General features: G+C 51.9%; 1 protein-coding gene across 1 annotated transcript; it reads right to left on the bottom strand.

Moving 5' to 3' along the window:
• Positions 1–14277: 14277 nt before the first annotated feature.
• On the bottom strand, positions 14278–15600 carry NEUROG3 (neurogenin 3). The gene has a single exon (XM_023631203.2). It carries the CDS (start codon positions 15598–15600, stop codon positions 14953–14955), a length of 648 nt encoding a protein of 215 aa, XP_023486971.1. The 3' UTR covers positions 14278–14952.
• Between the last annotated feature and the right edge of the window lie 1908 nt (positions 15601–17508).

Genomic DNA, 17508 nt, shown 5'->3' on the forward strand with positions numbered 1-17508 from the left:
TCACTGACATCTCAGCCTCGCCCTGTCTTCACGCCCTTCTGATCCAAGCTTGCCTGGCCAAGCTTTCTGCTCCAATGTTCCCCAGCAAAGAAGCTGTTCCTGCCATCCCACCAAAGGCATTTTTAGAAATTGGAATACCACTCTATTCATTAATTAAAACTTTCAAATGATAACATTTACCTGTAATTAGAAGATAATACAAGCTCAGTGCAAAAAACTAGCCAAATTTAGAAATGAAAGAAAATTCTACAATCACATTATCTACTCAATAAATTGGTGGATGTCTTTCCAGATTTTTTCCTGAGCATAAACATGCGTATATCTTTTGTGCAAATAGTTTACCTCTAAAAGAATGTTTCTTGTCTTTTATCCAGAATTTCTAGATATTTTGTAGTGGAGTGGCTTGCAAGTTTCCTTGTCTATCATCTTGCTGAAAATCCAGGATTTATTTTCTACTTAGCAATATGTTGTGAACAATTCCCCATGGTAACAAGCATTATTTTACAACACAATTTTCAACGGGGCATAGTAGCCATTGTGTGAATATATATAACAGTCTGATCTGTCTTCTATGGTTGAAAGTTTCCTTTGTATCTAATTTTTTACCATTATAACAATGATGTTATAGATATCTTTGTTGAAACATTCTTATACAATTTCTGATCATTTCCTTGGGAGGAATTTCTGGGCCAAGAAGTTTGACTATTTTAAGGCATTTGATAATCCTGCTGACAAGAAAGGATGGGTCAATTTAAAAAATAATTACAGTGGAGGGCAGCCTTTTGCCTAGTTTTTAAGTTCAGCATGCTCCACGTTGGTGACCCAGGTTCAGTTCCTGGGCGCAGGTCTACACAACTTGTTGGCGGCCATGCTGTGGAGGTGTCCCACACACAAAACAGAGGATGTTAGCTCAGGGTGAATCTTCCTCACACACACAAAAAATTACAGTAATATATGGAAATGAGAAAAAAATTTTAAAGTCCAGAAGGACAACAATCATAACAACAGAACAAAAGCTGATGTTCACTGATGGTGTCATGCAACTTCCTGCTTTAGTATGTTATTCTATTGCATATGGTTATACTTACTGTATATTGCGTTATATTGTAGATCCTATATTTAATCTTCACAACTATCCTGTGAGAGAAGTACTAAAATTATCCCTATTTCACAAATGACATTGAGGCTTAAAGAGGTTGCCTAAGGTCACCAAGCTGGTAGGTGGCAGATCTGTAATCTAAACCCAGGGAGCCTGAGCCCAAAGCCGTGTTCTTGAGCCCTTGACCACTACAATCTGCTAAAGAGGTCAGCGGCTCTCTCCCCTCCATGGAAAGCTCAGAGGAGGGACATGAGCTGCAGCAAGAAGAGTAGACTATGGTGTGTGGGCTGGACTAGAGTGGGAGGTGACGGGGGGCTCCAGGCAGGGACCTCTGTGTGGCTGGGGCAACAGTTCAGCGAAGACTGAGACGGCAGGCAGGGAGAGGCTGAGATGGGTTCCACAGACACCCAGAGCGGAGTCCACAGAATCTACAGGGCCAAGGCGAGGCTGGCACCCAGGTTTCCAGCTTAGGCAGGTGGGTGGCTGGTGGCTAGTGATGCCATTCATAGAAGTGGGGCCTCCAGTTGGTGGCATGGGCCAGGTCACAGAGGACTGGGGGTGTGCTTGTGGATCTGACCTGCCCCTCCTTCTCAGACCCATGTGGCTCCACAACCAGCAGCGCCTCTCTTCTCCCATCACTTACACAGGGCCCGTCACGTAGGCGACACTCACTGAGGACTGGAGGAACCAGTCGTTGTTAGTGCTGTGGAGTTGATTCAGACTCCTAGTGACCCTGTGTACTGCTCTGCTGAAACCCGTCCACCATGGTGACCTTGCGGGCATTTGAAATACCGGTGGCATAGCTTTCAGCATCACAGCAACACACAGCCACCACAGTGTGACAAGCCACAGTCTGACAACTGACAGATGGGTGGTATGGCTCCCTGAGTGGGAAATGAACCCTGGCCGAGGTGGTGAGAGCACCACATCTTAACCACTAGACCACCACCAGATCCCCTCGTAAACCCTCCTGCTTCTTGTACTCCCTCCTGTTTCACATTGCCCCAGATGAGGGGCCCATTGCCGGCTCCCTCCCTGCTCTACTTGCTGCCCCTGGAGAAGGAGGGGAGCAACCTCTCCTGTCTCCCCAGCGTTGGTTGTTCTTAGAAGGGGAATTTCCTTTTAAGGGGTCTGACTGCTAAACAAACAGCCCTTTCTTACCCACCCTCCCCCAGGGGTCCCATGGTGATATCCTGAGCCTGGCAACAAAGCCATGGCCCAGAAGGTGGCTGATAAGAGGTCCAAAGAGTAGGGAGCAGCCTGGCCCCCACATATCTTAGTTCAGTCTCATTAAAAGCATCATCACCACCACTGAATGCCTACCATGTGCTAAGCATTCAAAGGACACAGCGGAGAACTGGACATGGCCCTGCCTTCAAGCTGTGATCCTTGGCCCAGACAGCTAAGAGTCAAAAGAAGGATAAATGTAGTGCCGTGGGGACAGAGGAGTAGCCACCAATTCTGTGTGGTGGAGTCTAGCCTGAGAATCTGGGACACTTGGCTCTGGACCCTGCTGTGCCACTAACCCTGTGTGACCTTGGCCTGGTCTCTTCCCCTCTCTGGGCTTCAGTTTCACAGCTGTGAAGCCAAAGAACAAGACTTAGGGGTCCCTGGGGCCATTTCCAGCCAGAGCATGAGGCAATTCTGTTCCTGGATGCTGAATCCTTTTTAGCTGCTGCTGGCTTTTTGCTCCCACTTTTTAAAAGCCATGAGTGAGAAAAGACTGGGTGGGGGCGAGGGGCAGGGACCGTAAAGAAATTCCCAGACTGGTCTGTTGCTTTTTCTGTGTGGACAGAGGAGCTAGGGAGTGCTGGGGGAGGGCAGAGGGGAAGGGCACGGATGGATGAGGAGGGGAGAGGAGGGTGCAAGGAGGAGACAGAAGAATGAAATAAAGGCTAGTCCAACAAAAGGAAGTGAAAAGTGAGTGACAAGTCTGAGGCTGCAGGCCCGAGGCCGGCCAGGCCTTTAGGCCAAAGAATGGAGACAAACGAGCTGGATTTTCATGCTTGGTGGATGGTGAATGAAGAGCATCTTTTAAAACCCTATCAGGAACTCTTTGGATTGTCATTAGATCTGGGGAGGGGAGAAAGACCGAGGGAGGAGACTGCTGAATCCGGTCCCCTGGGTGTGAAAAGCTCCTGATTCTCTGCTGGCGGCTGGGGGGCTTCGGGCCTTCTCCTCAAAGGTTTCGGTAAATTATTTGTTATTTCAGGGCCCTTGAAATTCAGTGGCGGGCTCCCCCTGCTCCCAGTGGGTGACACCACACAGGAGCCAGGAGCGGGAGGGAGGGCGGGGTGGGTACCAGGTGTCCAGCTCCTTGTAGGGTGACCAACCATCTGGGTTTGCCAGGGACAGAGGACTCGCAGAGAGAAAGCTGGGAAAGTCCTGGGCAAACCAGGATGGCTGGTCAGCAGACATTAGGGTGGGGGTGGTGGGGAGGGCGGGGAGGGAAGTGACTTTCCCAAGGCCAGTCCCACCAAGCCACGGAGTCATGGCTGGCCTGGCCTCCGTCTTGGCCTTGGTCCTGGCCTCCAGCCGATTTGGGAGAGAGGAGATTCTAAGATGAGAGGTCTTTTTGTTTGTTTGTACATTTTTGTAACAGATGATTGGAAGTTGGGGCTGGCCCGGTGGCACAGCGGTTAAGTTTGCAAGTTCTGCTTTGGCGGCCCGGGGTTCATCTGTTCGGATCCCGGGTGCGGACACGGCACAGCTTGGCACACCATGCGGTGGTAGGCGTCCCACATGTAAGGTAGAGGGACATGGGCACAGATGTTAGCTCAGGGCCGGTCTTCCTCAGCAAAAAGAGGAGGATTGGTGGCAGATGTTAGCTCAGGGCTAATCTTCCTCAAAAAAAAAAAAAAAGATGATTGGAAGCATTTGTATATGACTAGATATTAGATTATATTACAGAATTGTTTTCATTAGGTATAAAAAATAGTTTGGTGGCTTTTTAAAAAATGTTCTATCACTTAGAAATAAACACTGAAGTATTTCCAGGTAGGGTGATAGATCTCTGGGATGTGTTTTAAAATATTCCACAGACAAAACTAAAAGTGTGTGTGCAGGATAGGGGTGGATGGGGTTGGGGCAAGTAGATGAAACAAAGTTGACTGTGAACTGTTGGTTGCAGAAGCTGAGCAACGGTGCACGAGGACACATTATTCTATTCTCTCTGCTTTGTGCATATTTGAAAATGTCCAAAATCAAAACTTAAAAAAAGGAAAAGGCAGTGGAGCAGTGTTGCAGGGGGAAGAGAAGCAGCTGTAGGTCCAGGGGCCTGGTTTAATCCATTCCACCTCTCGCCAGGTGACGGTAACATGTTCCTCCATTGCTCTCAGCCCCAGTTTCATCATTTGTAAAATGGGAATAGTAATTCTGATCTCATAGACTGACTAACAGAAAGCACTAGGGCTGTACTTAGACATAGTAAAGCCACAGGAAAAATTCGTTGCCATCAAAGAAAAAGGAGATTTGACAGGGGGAGGAGGCCTTTTCAGCCCAGAGGAGCCTTCAGAGCTCTGATCTTGGGGTGTGGGTGATTTCCAAGAATAAGCCTCTCCTGGACAGGGTAGCTCCTGAGACTGGGCCTTACCTAAGCAACGAACCCAGACGGGCTGTCTCCCTTCCCATGCCCTCGGCCTCTGCGGAGCCCCTGCCTGCCCCGTCTTCTGTTGTCAACCTTGTATGTTTGGCAGAGCTCGGTGTTCTCCTTGTCTCCTCCAAGAGGTCTCAGTGTTACGCTTGTGCCTTCCTGTCTTCGTCTGACTAGATTTCCTCTGGTCTGTGTCACTCAACCATGAACTGCAAGAGGGCAGGTCCTAGTCTCCTTCTCTGGTCTCCCTCACAGGCTAAGCACAAAGAAGCATGAGAATATGCTAGTTCACGTGTAGGAGCAGCACACACACTCGGAGACACGTGCATACACACACAAGGATGTGCACACGCCTGTGCGCACACCCATGCAACCTTCAGGCACGTATGTTGGCCCCTGCTCACAGATGGGATCAGCAGCAAAGAGGTCAGAAGGTCTAAAGGTGCAAGGAGAAGAGGAAAAGGGGGGCCTGGTCTTGCTAGTTGGGGGCGTCATGGTGCAGAGCTGGGCAGGGCTGTGAGCAGCAGAGGCTGGTGCCTGTCAGTACCCAGGGCCAGGCCCACTGCTGAGATCTGTGTTCTCAGAGTCCAGTGCCCAGTACAGAGAAGTGACAAGGCACTTGCCTCCAAGCCAGGGGACTGAACCAAGAGACCTGGATGTTGGAGGCCAAGAGCCGACCTTCTGCCGGACTACAGCCACTGCTGGTGGTGCAGTGGTAACAAGGATGGAAACAAGAAAAGCCACCATTTACTCTGTGCCTGGCACAGGTGCTGAGCACCTGCTTTGTGTTATTTTCATTTTATCCTGACAATTACCCTATGACAATTACCCAATTACCCACTGCATCCTTTTATAGTTGAGGAAACTTAGGCTCAGAGACATTAGGTCACTAGTTGAAGGTCACACAGCTGGGAAGGGACAGAGCTCGGATTTGAACCCAGAGTGGCCATCTTCAGAGTCAATGCTGTGAGCTGCTACACTCTATTATGTAATTTATGCTGAGCAAAAAAGGATCCTGGGGAAGGATTTATGGTTGAAATTGTATGATGTCTAGGATTTACTTCAGAATAATCCGTGGAGGTAGTGCTGGGGGAGGTGGGTAGGTATGTGGCTGAAATATAATTGGCTCTGAGCTGATAATTGTTGAATCTGGGTGATAGATACATGAGAATTCATTATGCTCTTCCTTCTATGTTTGAAATTTTCCACAATAAATTTTACTGGCTCCAGGTTCCACCCTGGCTATACCATCACTGGGTGACCTTGAAGGTGTTGTTGAACCTCTGTGTGCCTTCATTTCCCCACTGGGCCTTGCCCCATCTGTTTATAACTCATTGCAGGATTGCAATGCTGCTCGACCTATGTCCAGGGAATAAAAGTTGTCACATCTGGATCTGCCAAGACAAAAACCCCCTATTTCTAAGGGCAGCCATAGATCCTTTCTAACTGAAGATCCCTCTTTGCGTCTCACTCTCCAGGAAGAAAAAGTCTGGCAGAGCTGCCTGTGTGCTTGGTCTGTGTCTGGACTCCTGGAGGAGAAAATATAAATGCGTGTGTGTGTGTGTGAGTGTGGTGGGGGAATGTGCAGTGCATGGCTCACTCCACCTGTGTGGGTCTCCTCTTCTCTTCCAAGTCGCCACCTGTTCATTCCTCGTTCAAAAGGGGCTTGGGGGCCCCAGGCAGAAGGGTGGTGCCCAGACCCTGGGGGAGGCAAATGAGGCTCTGGGCCTCCCAAACACTGGGGATGATAAATGGGGTCCGAGTCTTTCAGGCTTCATTATAGAGTCGCCATGGGTTTGCCCAAACCATGGCAACCGATTCAAGCAATGATTAACCTAATAAAGCAGAGGCAAAGGGGAAAAAGATGCATTCAAGACCCCAAGTCCAGCCCTGGTTCTCTAGAGGCAGTAAATTTCCCTTCAGTGGGTACGGTGTCCAGGCCCCAGACGTCCTAAATCTCTGCCTCTGGGAGTGGGGGTGGGGAGGCCTGTGAAAGTAGTAAATGGATGTCGGAGCTCAGCTGGGGTGGCTCAAATGCTCACTGAGTGGTTCCCCATCCTGGGCCCTTCTTGGAAAACAACCCAGCACTGGGGGACATCTGCTTTAGCCCCAGGAGTCAAACTGCCTGGGCTTTCTCCTTTTGAACCCTGTATGTATGGCCCTGGGGAGGTTGTGTATGTGTGTATGTGCGTGTGCACGTGTGTGTATGCGTGTATGTTTATCTGTCTGTCTCTGGGGTGTGGAAAGAAGGCAGCAAAGACTCTGCTCCTGCTGATGTGATGGGCGGCCTCTGAGATGCCCCCAGTGATCCCTGCCTCCTAGTCTTCGTGCCATTGTGTAATCCCCACTCCTTGGCTGTGGGCTGGATTTAGTAGTTTATTTCTGGTGAATAGAATCTGGCAGAGGTGATGGAATGTCACTTTTGAGATTAGATTTTAAAAAAAGACTGTGGCTTCTGTTTCAGGTGTCCCTCTATTTCTTGTTTGCTTGCATTGAAGGAAACCGGTTGCCATGCTATGAGCTGCCCGATGGAAAGGCCCACATGGAAGGAACTGAAGTCTTCTGGCTCAAAGTCACTGAGGAACTGAGGCCCTCAGTGCAAAGGCCCTCAAGGTATTGAGTTCTGCCAACAGTCATACGAGTAAGACTGGAAGTGGATCTTCCCGCAGTCAGGCCATCAGGTGAGACCGCATTCCTGGCTGACACTCTGACTGCAGCCATGAGACACGTGGAGCCAGAGGCACCTGGCCAAACTGCAGCTGGATTCCTGACCCACAGAAGACCCACACAATAAATGTTTCTTGTTTTAAGTAGTTAAGTTTTTTGTAATTTATTATGCAGCAATAGATAACTAGTACATCAGAGGTAGTATAGCTGGTGATGATGTTAGGATAGTAGGAGCATCAGTTTGTCTCTGTAGTCAACAGGCTTGGTGCTTGGACAAGTCATATCACCTTTACCTGGTTGATGTGGGTAAGTCAGTCCTGGCCATGCCTTCTTTGCTAGTCATCTGTAGGAATAAGATGGAGATGGGGCGGGTCCTGTAGTGAGTTCTGCTTCAAATTGCTGGCAGGCCCATGAAGTGTGTGGACATATCTGTCACCTCATTTGAATCCTTACAAAACCCTATGAGGTGGTGTGGTGTTCTCCATTTTTAAAGAGGAGACACAGAGGCTTGGAGAGGCTAAGTAACTTTCTCAAGGTAATAGAATTAGGAAGTGCTGGAGTTGAGACAGATGCCGAGCCCCATGCTCTAAGGGACTATCTCAGAAGGGATCACCCACACCTGACTATTGACATTATTACTAGTGCTCTCAGAAACAGTGATATTGTTTAGGTAATCCAGTCTCACCGAATCAGATGGGGCATCTTCTAAAATAGACCAGAGGCAGGCAAGGAAAGGTTATTTTTGTGCCGAGGAGGGAATGAAGCAGGAAGGGTAATGGGTCTCTATGTAAACTATTCATTTATTCAATAAATATTCATTGACCTTTATACGGTAGCCAGTCTGGGGAAGGATAGAAATTTCTAAACAAATAGTTGAAGTGCCTTTCATTCGTTTAGTCAATTCACTTACTCAATTCATTCTAAAAACACGTGGCATAAGTTTGAGAATGAGCACTCATTGGAGACAAGAAGATGGACACAGTTCCTGCCCTTGAGAAGATCTCACAGACCAGTGGAGGGTGCAGATGAACAAACGGATAATTACAGTACTACTGGAAAGTGCAAAGATATTCATATGCTCAATATGTTATGGGAGCAGGAGCAAGGAGGGAGGAATAGTTCAGAGAAAGCTGGGAGGAGGTGATGTCCGTTTTGGAGATTTGGGGAGGGAAAAAGGGAAAGAGGGTTTAGGCAGAGACAGCGGTGTGGGAAGAAAGCATTCAAGGGGTACCTGAGTGTGCGTAAGAGGAAGACTTCAAGCAGTCAGTGTTTCTGGAGGGTAAATGGCAAGGCAAGCAAGGCACTGTGAAAAAGAGGCTGGTGCAGCAGGACTCTGGTCATAAGCATAAGTGATTCATGATGATAAAAACAATAAGAGCGGTATCATCTAGTTTAATCCTGGCAACAACCCTGTGGTGGAGACTGCTCATTACCAGAATCCATTCTTTGCTTCTTTCTAGGCACACAGGCCCTTGTCCAGTTAGGTGAGGCCGTATGATTATGTTCTGTCTGTGGAATGGGAGCAGAAGTGAAATATGCTACTGCTGAGTCTAAGCTTTAAGACTGTGGGTGAGGCTCCTCCATGCCTTATTTCCACTTCCCACTAGCTGGGGTCCATGGCAATGCAGCCTCAACCACGTGGACAGCAAGGACGAGGACCTAGGAGCTGGTGGAGGAAGAGGATGGAAGAATCCTTGAATGATGTCATGAAGCAGAGCTACGCAGCCACCTAGAATGCTCACCTTAGATTGAATTATTGGTGAGCCCATTACAGCAGCCTGATTTTACTCTAACTTAAACGCTAAAAGGTAATATTCCAACTTCACAGATGAAGAAATTGAGAGAAAAGTTGAGGAACTTCTTCATGGTCATACTGATAGTTAGTGAACCAGCTGGGAATTGAATCTAGATTCATATCACTTCACAGCTCACATTACACCATCCTTCCTTGTTGGAACATGCACTTTATCCCAAGGAAGACTGGAAACCACTTGAAGATTTTAAATGGGGGAGAGACAATGACAATGTTATATGTGCTTGTTAGATGGGAACTCTGGCTGCAGTATGGAAGGTACAGTGAAGAATGTTGAAATTAGAGGTAAGGAGATCAGTTAGCCTCTCCATGTGAGGAATGAGAGCCTGAACTAGGACAATGGTAATAAGGAGGTAAAGGAGAGGTCATATTCAAGAAATAGTGAGAAGGAAAAATCAGCAGGACTTAAGGGTTAATTGGATGTGGGTAGTGAGAGAGGAGTCAAGAAGAACCCTAGATTTTTAGTATGGATAACTGGGTGATGCTACTTAGTGAGATCAGGAACAGGAGGCAGCATTAGTTTGGGGTTAGGTTAGAGGAATTCCATTTTGGACTTTTGGGGTGCCCAAGGGACATCTGGACATATAATCCTGGAGCTCAGGAAGGGTAGGTCTAAGCTGGGGAGGGTTGCCAGGAAGGGGTGCTTGGCCCTCGGCCTTTGAGTCAGTTTGCACAAATTCAAATTCATACAAAAGCATCCCAAAATGACTCCCCTCCAGAAAACCTGAGAGAATTTGAGACAAATGAAGGTACTACTACTAATAAATACCATTTATGATGGCTTAGCCTGCAATAAAAAAGCAAGTGCATTTAATCATCTCAGTTAAGTGGCTACTACTTATTGTCCCAACTTCACTGGTGAGAAAGATGAGTGTTAGAGAGGGGAAGGGGTTTAATTGAAAACCACCAGTTAGTGGCAGGACCAGCCTTTGAACCCATGTCTGTGTGATTCTAAAGTAATTGTTCTCAACCACTCTTGCCATCTTGTGTATGCATTTGGAGGACTCCTTTTGCCTTCGTTCTTTGAATAACTAAAACTTCATTGTAACCCAAAGAATGAGACCCCTGTTGAGGGCAAAGTTCCAAACCAGTTTTCCCAGTTAAGGCTGCTGCTGCAGCCTGAACTTCCAATGTTGTCCCACTTCAGACCTCTCAGATGCTGTCCGAAATTCCTAAGCTGGTCATTCAATTCTAGCTCCATCATTTCCAAGGGAGAATCTTACGGCCTAAAGAGAAAAGGGCCTTGCTAGGGTCACACAGTCGGTAGCAACAGAGTCCATGCTTTAGCCACCACGCCAAAGAAACCTGACAGCATTCTGGGTATGCATGTCCACAGGGGGCTCCCTAGGTGGGCAGAGTAGGTTAACGGTAGCTTTGTGTCTTTAGAACACCACGTTCCCAGCCGCATCTCTTTCTAAACCAACGCGGCCATTTCAGCACCATGGTCAGGGGCGCGCCACCGCCTTTCAGGACCTCGGTGCCCGATCGTGTTAGCCAGGCAGGCTCCTCTCCGGCACATCTCAGAAGCAGAGGGCTCAGACAGGAGCCTGGAACCTCGCCAGGGGTCCAGATAACGGCCAAAGCGCAAGGGAGTCTCTTGGCCTTATAAGACCTGGAGGACCCGGCATGAGCCAAAGCACAAACTACAGACTGACTCAGCACAGAGGAAAGAGCTCTAAATTGAGCCAGGGTCACAGTCATAGCTTGCTTCAATAACACATCGGGTGACTGAGGGGCTTGGGCAAGTCACCTACTTCCAAGACTTTGGATCTCTGTTTCCATGGGTGTGTCCATCCTGCCTTGCCCACTTCACCAGCTGCAGTAGGTTACCTGAGTAAAGTGTCCAGCCTGAAGTCTCCCACTGTTGGTGCTCTCTGCCCTTTGAAGGCGGAGCAGGCAGGTAAGGTTAGCTAGTGTCCCGTCTGTATTTTTCTTGAGCACAGTCTGTAGGTATTTTAAAAAGGGAGGAGGGGGGAAAGGAACACAACAGAGAGTATTAATTACCTGAAGGTAAAAATGTAATTATAATTTACCCAGTGCTTATTCTGCACCACATTCTCAGTGAAATCTGCCCCTCCAACACACACCCCCTCCCCATCGTGTGTCCTCAGTGCCAGGCCCTGGAGGATCTTCTTCACCGCTTCCAGTCTTGGGAGGCTGTAACTCCATACACTATAAGCAGGACCCCCTCTTAGGCACTCATAAATCCAGTGAGAGGGTATTAGGGACTCCTTCCAACTCCTCATGTGAATCAGCTGAGGCTCAGACTTGTCCAAGGTCACACAGCCCAGTAGAATGGCCCGTGGAAGAGAGGAGGGGCAGAGTGCGGCTGTGGGGTCGCGTGCGCTCCCGGCCCCGCCTGCCTTTGTGCCAGCCCAGAGGCCTGGCTCCCAGACATTAGCATTCCAATGGCCCCGGGGCGCTTTGTCCTCTGACCAAGGCCGGCTTGGGGGTGGGGTGGGATGGGGGCAGGGCACCATAAATCTACCTGCTTGTGTGTGCAGATGAGGGTGTGTGGGGGTGGCGCAAGATTCATGTGCTGGTTTTCTGGAAGCCAGGCTTGGGCTCAGACAAAGGCAGAAGTGGGGGAAGAAAGATGTTCAACTCGAGTGTCTTTCCTCCTCCCGCTTGGGATCCTGTTTTGGTTTCAGGGAGCTGGGGCACAGGCAACAACCTGAGACAGCAGGCAGCTCTGCAGCCACACAAGAGGCGGCACAGTGGGCAGGGGCAGGCTTCCAGGACAGACAGTCAGCAGCCTGGCTGATTTTAAAAGCTGCTGAACACAAAATGCCCATGTAGGGTGGGGGCGCAGTGGTGGTGATGCCGCGCTAGTTGTACGCTCCACTCACAGAAATGTTTCCCAGCCCTTCTTGATGAGGGGCTCTTTGGAAAGAGGCAAGGATGAGGTTTCCCGCCTTAATACAATTCCACACATATTGATGAAGCTCATCTGGGCACAAGAGTCCTAAATTTTGCAATGATTGAACCAAACCCTAAGCCGCCCTCCACCTCCTCCTCACTTGGAGAGTAGAGCTGATGGATAGCTCCAGCATCAAATCTGCCTGACCCAAGGTGGCAGCCCAGAAGTCGAGCTGGTTAAACCTTATTATTTTTTTTTAAATCGTGGGGCAGAGGACCAGTTTGTGTGTGTTGGATGACTAATGGCTCCTTGTTAAACACCCTTGAAAGCTGGAGACAGGCTGGGCAGTGGGCGCCTCCACCTGCAAGGCAGTACCAACAGACGTTCTTTCAGCTTGGGGGCTTGTTTGCACCAAGGGAGTCCCCTGCCTGTTTGAACAGTACTTCCCACAGCCTTTCACAGGAAGAATGGTCTTCTTGCTTGAGGAATTCCCCTCCAAACCTTTAGTCCCAGCCCAAATGTCACCTTTGCCAGCAAGCCTCCCAATCCAGCCCCAGGTAACCACCCTACCATCTATCCCATGGCCAGTACCTCCACCCAGCACAAATTTTGGCTTTGAATGATTTTGTCTATATACTTGCTACTGTCCCAGGAGAACAGAGATGGACTTTCCCACTTTTTCTGTCTGTCCATACCCCTCCCCCCAACGTCCAGCAAGTAGCAGGCGCTGGCTTGGTCTGTGCAACTGGTAGCTGCTGACACCTGCCCCAGGACAGTCCCCCAGGTGGAAAGTTGGCTGCTGCAGAGGTCACTAATAACCCATTAATCTCCTCCTCCCAGATTAAAGCCATGAAATGAAACAACACCTTTGTTCATTTGTTTGTTTATCAAGGGCCCCTTCCTGCCCCCAAATCTGACCCCTGATAACTGAGTCATCTCCTCCCAGCTAGCTTTAGGGACCTGGGAGTAGAGGAGAGAAAAGACTCAGTTTGAAGTGGGGAGGGCGTAAGGGACAGTTGCAAGAAGCGTTAACTCCTGCAAAGCCACCACCCTTGCCCTCTAAGGAGCCAGAAAGGCACCTACCCACGGGCTCCCTGCCCCTGACAGCAGCATGCCCCACTAGGGCTGGCTCACTTCTTCCCAGGGCGCCCCAGGCCAACCCAAGGAGGCCTCTGGGATTTGATTCGCAGGGTAGGCGGGCCCTCCATGTTCCTGCTGCCCAGCGCCAGGCGGACTCTGCGGCTTCTTGCAGCTCAGACCAGCTTCCCGAGGTCCTGGGGTCCCGGAAGCCATGGAAGGGCACTCCAGCAGCGCCCTGGGACAAGTTCCAGTACCCGCCGCGCACCAGTCCTATTCTACTTTGGGAGCAATAAAGAACGCGTGGCTGGAAACCCTAAACTGTTTCTTGATAAGTTTTCAATCAAAGCTGCCGGGCGTCCGGCGGTGCCAGAGATTCCAGCCGGACCCTCCACCTTCTCTCCTCCCCGCTGCTCAGCCCGGCAAGTCACGACACCACCGTCTCAGCGCAGCTGCGTAAAATGCGCTCAGAAGATGTGCTAGGTCTCTAAGCACTTTGGGAAAATTCCCAGGACGCTCAGCCCACCGGCGGTTTCTGAGGGCCCTGACCCTGCCGCGGCGATGTTACTCCTTTCCTTACCCAAATGCAACTAAATCCGGGCTAGCGACATACGGGTCAGGGCCAGCGCACCAGTGAGTGGTCCTACTTGGAGACTTGTCTTTCTTCTAAACCACTGTTTGGAGTAAGACAAGTCGCTGCCCCATAAATAAAACAAGGAGCCCGGATCAATGATTTCTTAAGAGCCTTCCCGCTCTTACTTTCCGAGAGTGTACAGCTGATTTGCCTCTGAACGCCTCTTCCCCGCCTCCAGCCCGGCGCTACAGTCTCTGAGCCCAGGCCCGAGGAGGCCCCAGACCCGCAGAGTCTCAGAGTCTCGTCCCTCTGCTCGGACCGAACACCACCCCCCCACCCCACCCCCACCCCTCCTCTGCTCACAATCGAGTTACCTTACTCAGTCTTCTTGAGGGTCCTTTTTTTATTCGCTCAAAATCTCGTTCACCAGTCCCTAAATAATCTATGTTCAAAATATAGACTTTTCCCGCTGTGAAATCTCATCAATAAATACAAACGTGTAATACGAGGGAGGGGGCCATATAATTTACAGTACCAAAATTCATTTCGAAAGATATCATATAATTTACAAAGTGATTTTCTTTTTTTTAAGACAACGGCGCTCCAGGACTCAGGGAGGCGGGGGAGGCGCTCCCCCAGCCGGGTTGGCGCTTTCTCAGTTCACAGCCTGGTGTCCCGCCCCCGGGAGGGCAATGGCTCCGAAGAAAAGTGCACGAGGAGAAGGCAGAGGATCGCCTTCGTGGATTAAGGCAGAGTGGAGCGGCCGAACCCAGGACTTGCTGGGGACCAGAGGAGGTCAGCGGCGTGGTTGGGGAAGAGACGCTGGGTGAGAGGAGCAAACGCCGAGAGACCAAAGATTGGATTAAATCTCATTGGGGGAGGAGAGGTAAGAGGCAGACCGACAGGCCGACAGACAGACTCTAGTGAGGATGGGGTGGCAGGAGACGGTGGGCGTCTCGGGCTGTGTAGTGCTATCATTGTCGTCTTCTTTGCACGAGATATTGGGGTGGCCGCAGGGAGGGGGCCCAGAAGGCGCGCAGCCTGCAATGCCCGTTTGCGCCGGCCGCGGCAGAGGGTTGCAGTTGGTGCGAAGCAGAAGACCAGGGGATGGAACCCGGCCTCCACCTCTGCAGGCGCCTGGGCCCGCCAAGGGTCAGTGAGCCAAAGGCAACAGAAGCAAGTTCGCGTGAGGGCCGCCGCCCCGCACCCCGACGGCCTCCGCCCCTTCCCTCTCTCCCAGCACCCACTGCCCAACGGCCGACAGCCTCCTTCATAGAAAGTCTGACAAAGCCAGGGCGCCGGGGCGCAGGCAGGCAGGGGAAGCAGGCGCCTGCAGCCCGGGGCACTCCTCCAGGGAGGCGGCTGGGCTCAGGCTGCCCGCCTGGGAGACCGGGGAGTAGAGAGAGCTCCAGTCTCCCGGGGAGCCGTCGTCCGGGCTGCCCAGCTCCTCGCAAGACGGCGCGGGCGGCTCCAGCCCGTAGAGGCTGTGGTCAGCTATGCGGAGCGTCTGCGTCAGCGCCCAGATGTAGTTGTGGGCGAAGCGCAGCGTCTCGATCTTGGTGAGCTTCGCATCGTCGGGGAAGGTGGGCAGGACGCCGCGCAGCGCGTCCAGCGCCGAGTTGAGGTTGTGCATCCGATTGCGCTCGCGGTCGTTGGCCTTTTTGCGCCGGCTCCGTCGCTGCTTGCTCAGAGCCAGCTCGCTCTTGGGCCGGCTGCGCCCCCCGCGCCGAGCCCGGGGCTTCCTCGCCGCCCCTCGGCAGTTGCCTCCTTCCGCCTCGGCGCAGTTCCCCCGCACGCGAGTAGGGCTGGGCGGAGCGGACGCGACGCGGGTCACTTCGACGTCCGAGGCACCGGGGAAGGGCTGCTCTGTCTCATGGGTCACTTGGACAGCTCGCGCACGCGAGGGATGAGGCACCATCCTGCAGTGGGGTAAGGGGTACGGGTAAGCCTAGGTCGGTTACCCCTGCTCAGTTCCCGATCCCGGGGCCAGGTAGGAAAAAACAGAGAGCCAATCTCCGCCGGATCAGAGGACCCCTTTTCCCTTCCGTCCGCCCCTCTGCGGCCTCCAGGTGTTACCTTGTTCTCGGGCGCAAAAGGCTAGAGCAGCGGTGAGCTGAGCTGGCCTTTTCGTCTGCAAGTTCGGTTGAGATGCTGCGCCGCTGCCTGGGAGTTCCCCCAGCTCCAAAGAAGAAGAGAAGCGCAAAGGGCGTCCCGGGCCTCTGTTGCTCTCTGTGGGCGCGGATTTCCTGAGCTGCGAGTCGTGTGCCCCTTGGCACGCTTTATCTGCTCGGCCCGGGCCAGGAGCGTGCCTGCCCCGCGGCTGCCCGCGCCGCCGGCCAATCAGCGCCGGGGCCGGGGTGCCGCGCCACGCGAGCCCGCTCCTCCCCCGCGGGGCACAGCTGGATTCCGGACAAAGGGCCGGGGTCGGGGGAGGGGAGCGCCGCTCTCTTTGCTTTCTCCTCGCGGGCTCTGTCCCAGCAACTCTCGGTTCCTCAAAGAGCCTCGCCCAGTGATCAGAGCCTTGTCTGGCTCGCGTCTGGCCGCCCCAGACCGCTTTGCTCATAGTCTGTCTTTCCTTGGCATCTGTCCAGACCCTCTCATGGTACCCTGAAGGGGGCTTTGGGAAGCCTGTGGAGAAGGTTAATTTCCGTGTGTTACACGTGGGGAAATTCAGGCTCAGAGAGGGAGGCGGCTTGCCCCAAACCACACTCAAGAGACAGCACAAGGAGCTGGGTGTCCTGATGACCAGCTTGGAGGAATGTCAAGTTTCCATGCCACCCTGCTCTCCTGCACTATGGGTCACGTTAGGAAACACGCACAGGGTGATGTTTCACTGATCCTCTCCATTCTGAGAAGGGGATGAGGCGACCACAGAGAAAGATCCTACTATGTCCCTGCCACTTAGAGATCTTCCCCTGGGGTGAGGAGCCCCCAGTCTGTGCTGAGAGGACACCTCACACTCCTTAGTTGGAAGCGCTTAGAACCTCTTCCGGAACCCCCCATCTGAAACCTAAGAAGTGTGCATCCTGCCCCAGAGGGGGAGGGTGGCTGCAGTGGGACTCCCAGGGGACGTTCCACCCCTACCAATCGTGGACAGTACCCTAGCATTCGAGTCAGGGCCTGGAGAGGAAGAGCTCAGGTGAGGAGAGGTCAGGAGGGGGCCAGGAGTTCACCACAGCCCTTGTGTCTTTTAAATGCCCACTGATTGCTGGTGCTGCAAGAAGCAGGTCAACTGTCTTTCTCTTTAGTCCTCCTGTCCAGTCACAGGTGGGCGGGAGCTGCCAGCACTGCCTGGTCCAGGCTCCTGGACCCAGTATTAGGCAGAGCTCAGGTGATGAGAACCGGGCAGGGACTCTCCAAGGCCCCTGTTAGTGCCTGTCTGGAAATCTTTCCAAAGTGAGTTTGAACACATCATCCCTCTTTTCTTCTCCCACCCCTCCCTTTTGTCCCCTCCTCAGACACCTGGTGGTCTTCTGCTTCCAGTCACACAGGGTGAGGGGTCTGGGCTTCCGAGACTGCCACGTGTGCTGGGGGAGGAAGCTGAGGCAGGGAAGACTGGGGCCCTGGTTAAGTCTCTGTAGATGGCTAACGCTTCACTTTCTGGCAGATCCAGAAACCCTGACTCTCCCAGAAGCTGGTGGAGGGGGGCAGGATCCGGCCAAGAAACGGGATGGGGTAAGTCTGCATAGCTGCCCTAGTGACAGCCTCTTGACACGGCCCAGGCTGCTTGGAGGGCGAAATTATCTCCAAGGCAGAGAGAGGATGGCTATGCTTGGGAGCCAGGGATAGGGGGCTCTAGGACTGTGTGGGAATAGGGGCACTGTCC

The sequence above is a fragment of the Equus caballus genome, chromosome 1 (assembly GCF_041296265.1).
Source record: "Equus caballus isolate H_3958 breed thoroughbred chromosome 1, TB-T2T, whole genome shotgun sequence".
NCBI classification, from domain to species: domain Eukaryota; kingdom Metazoa; phylum Chordata; class Mammalia; order Perissodactyla; family Equidae; genus Equus; species Equus caballus.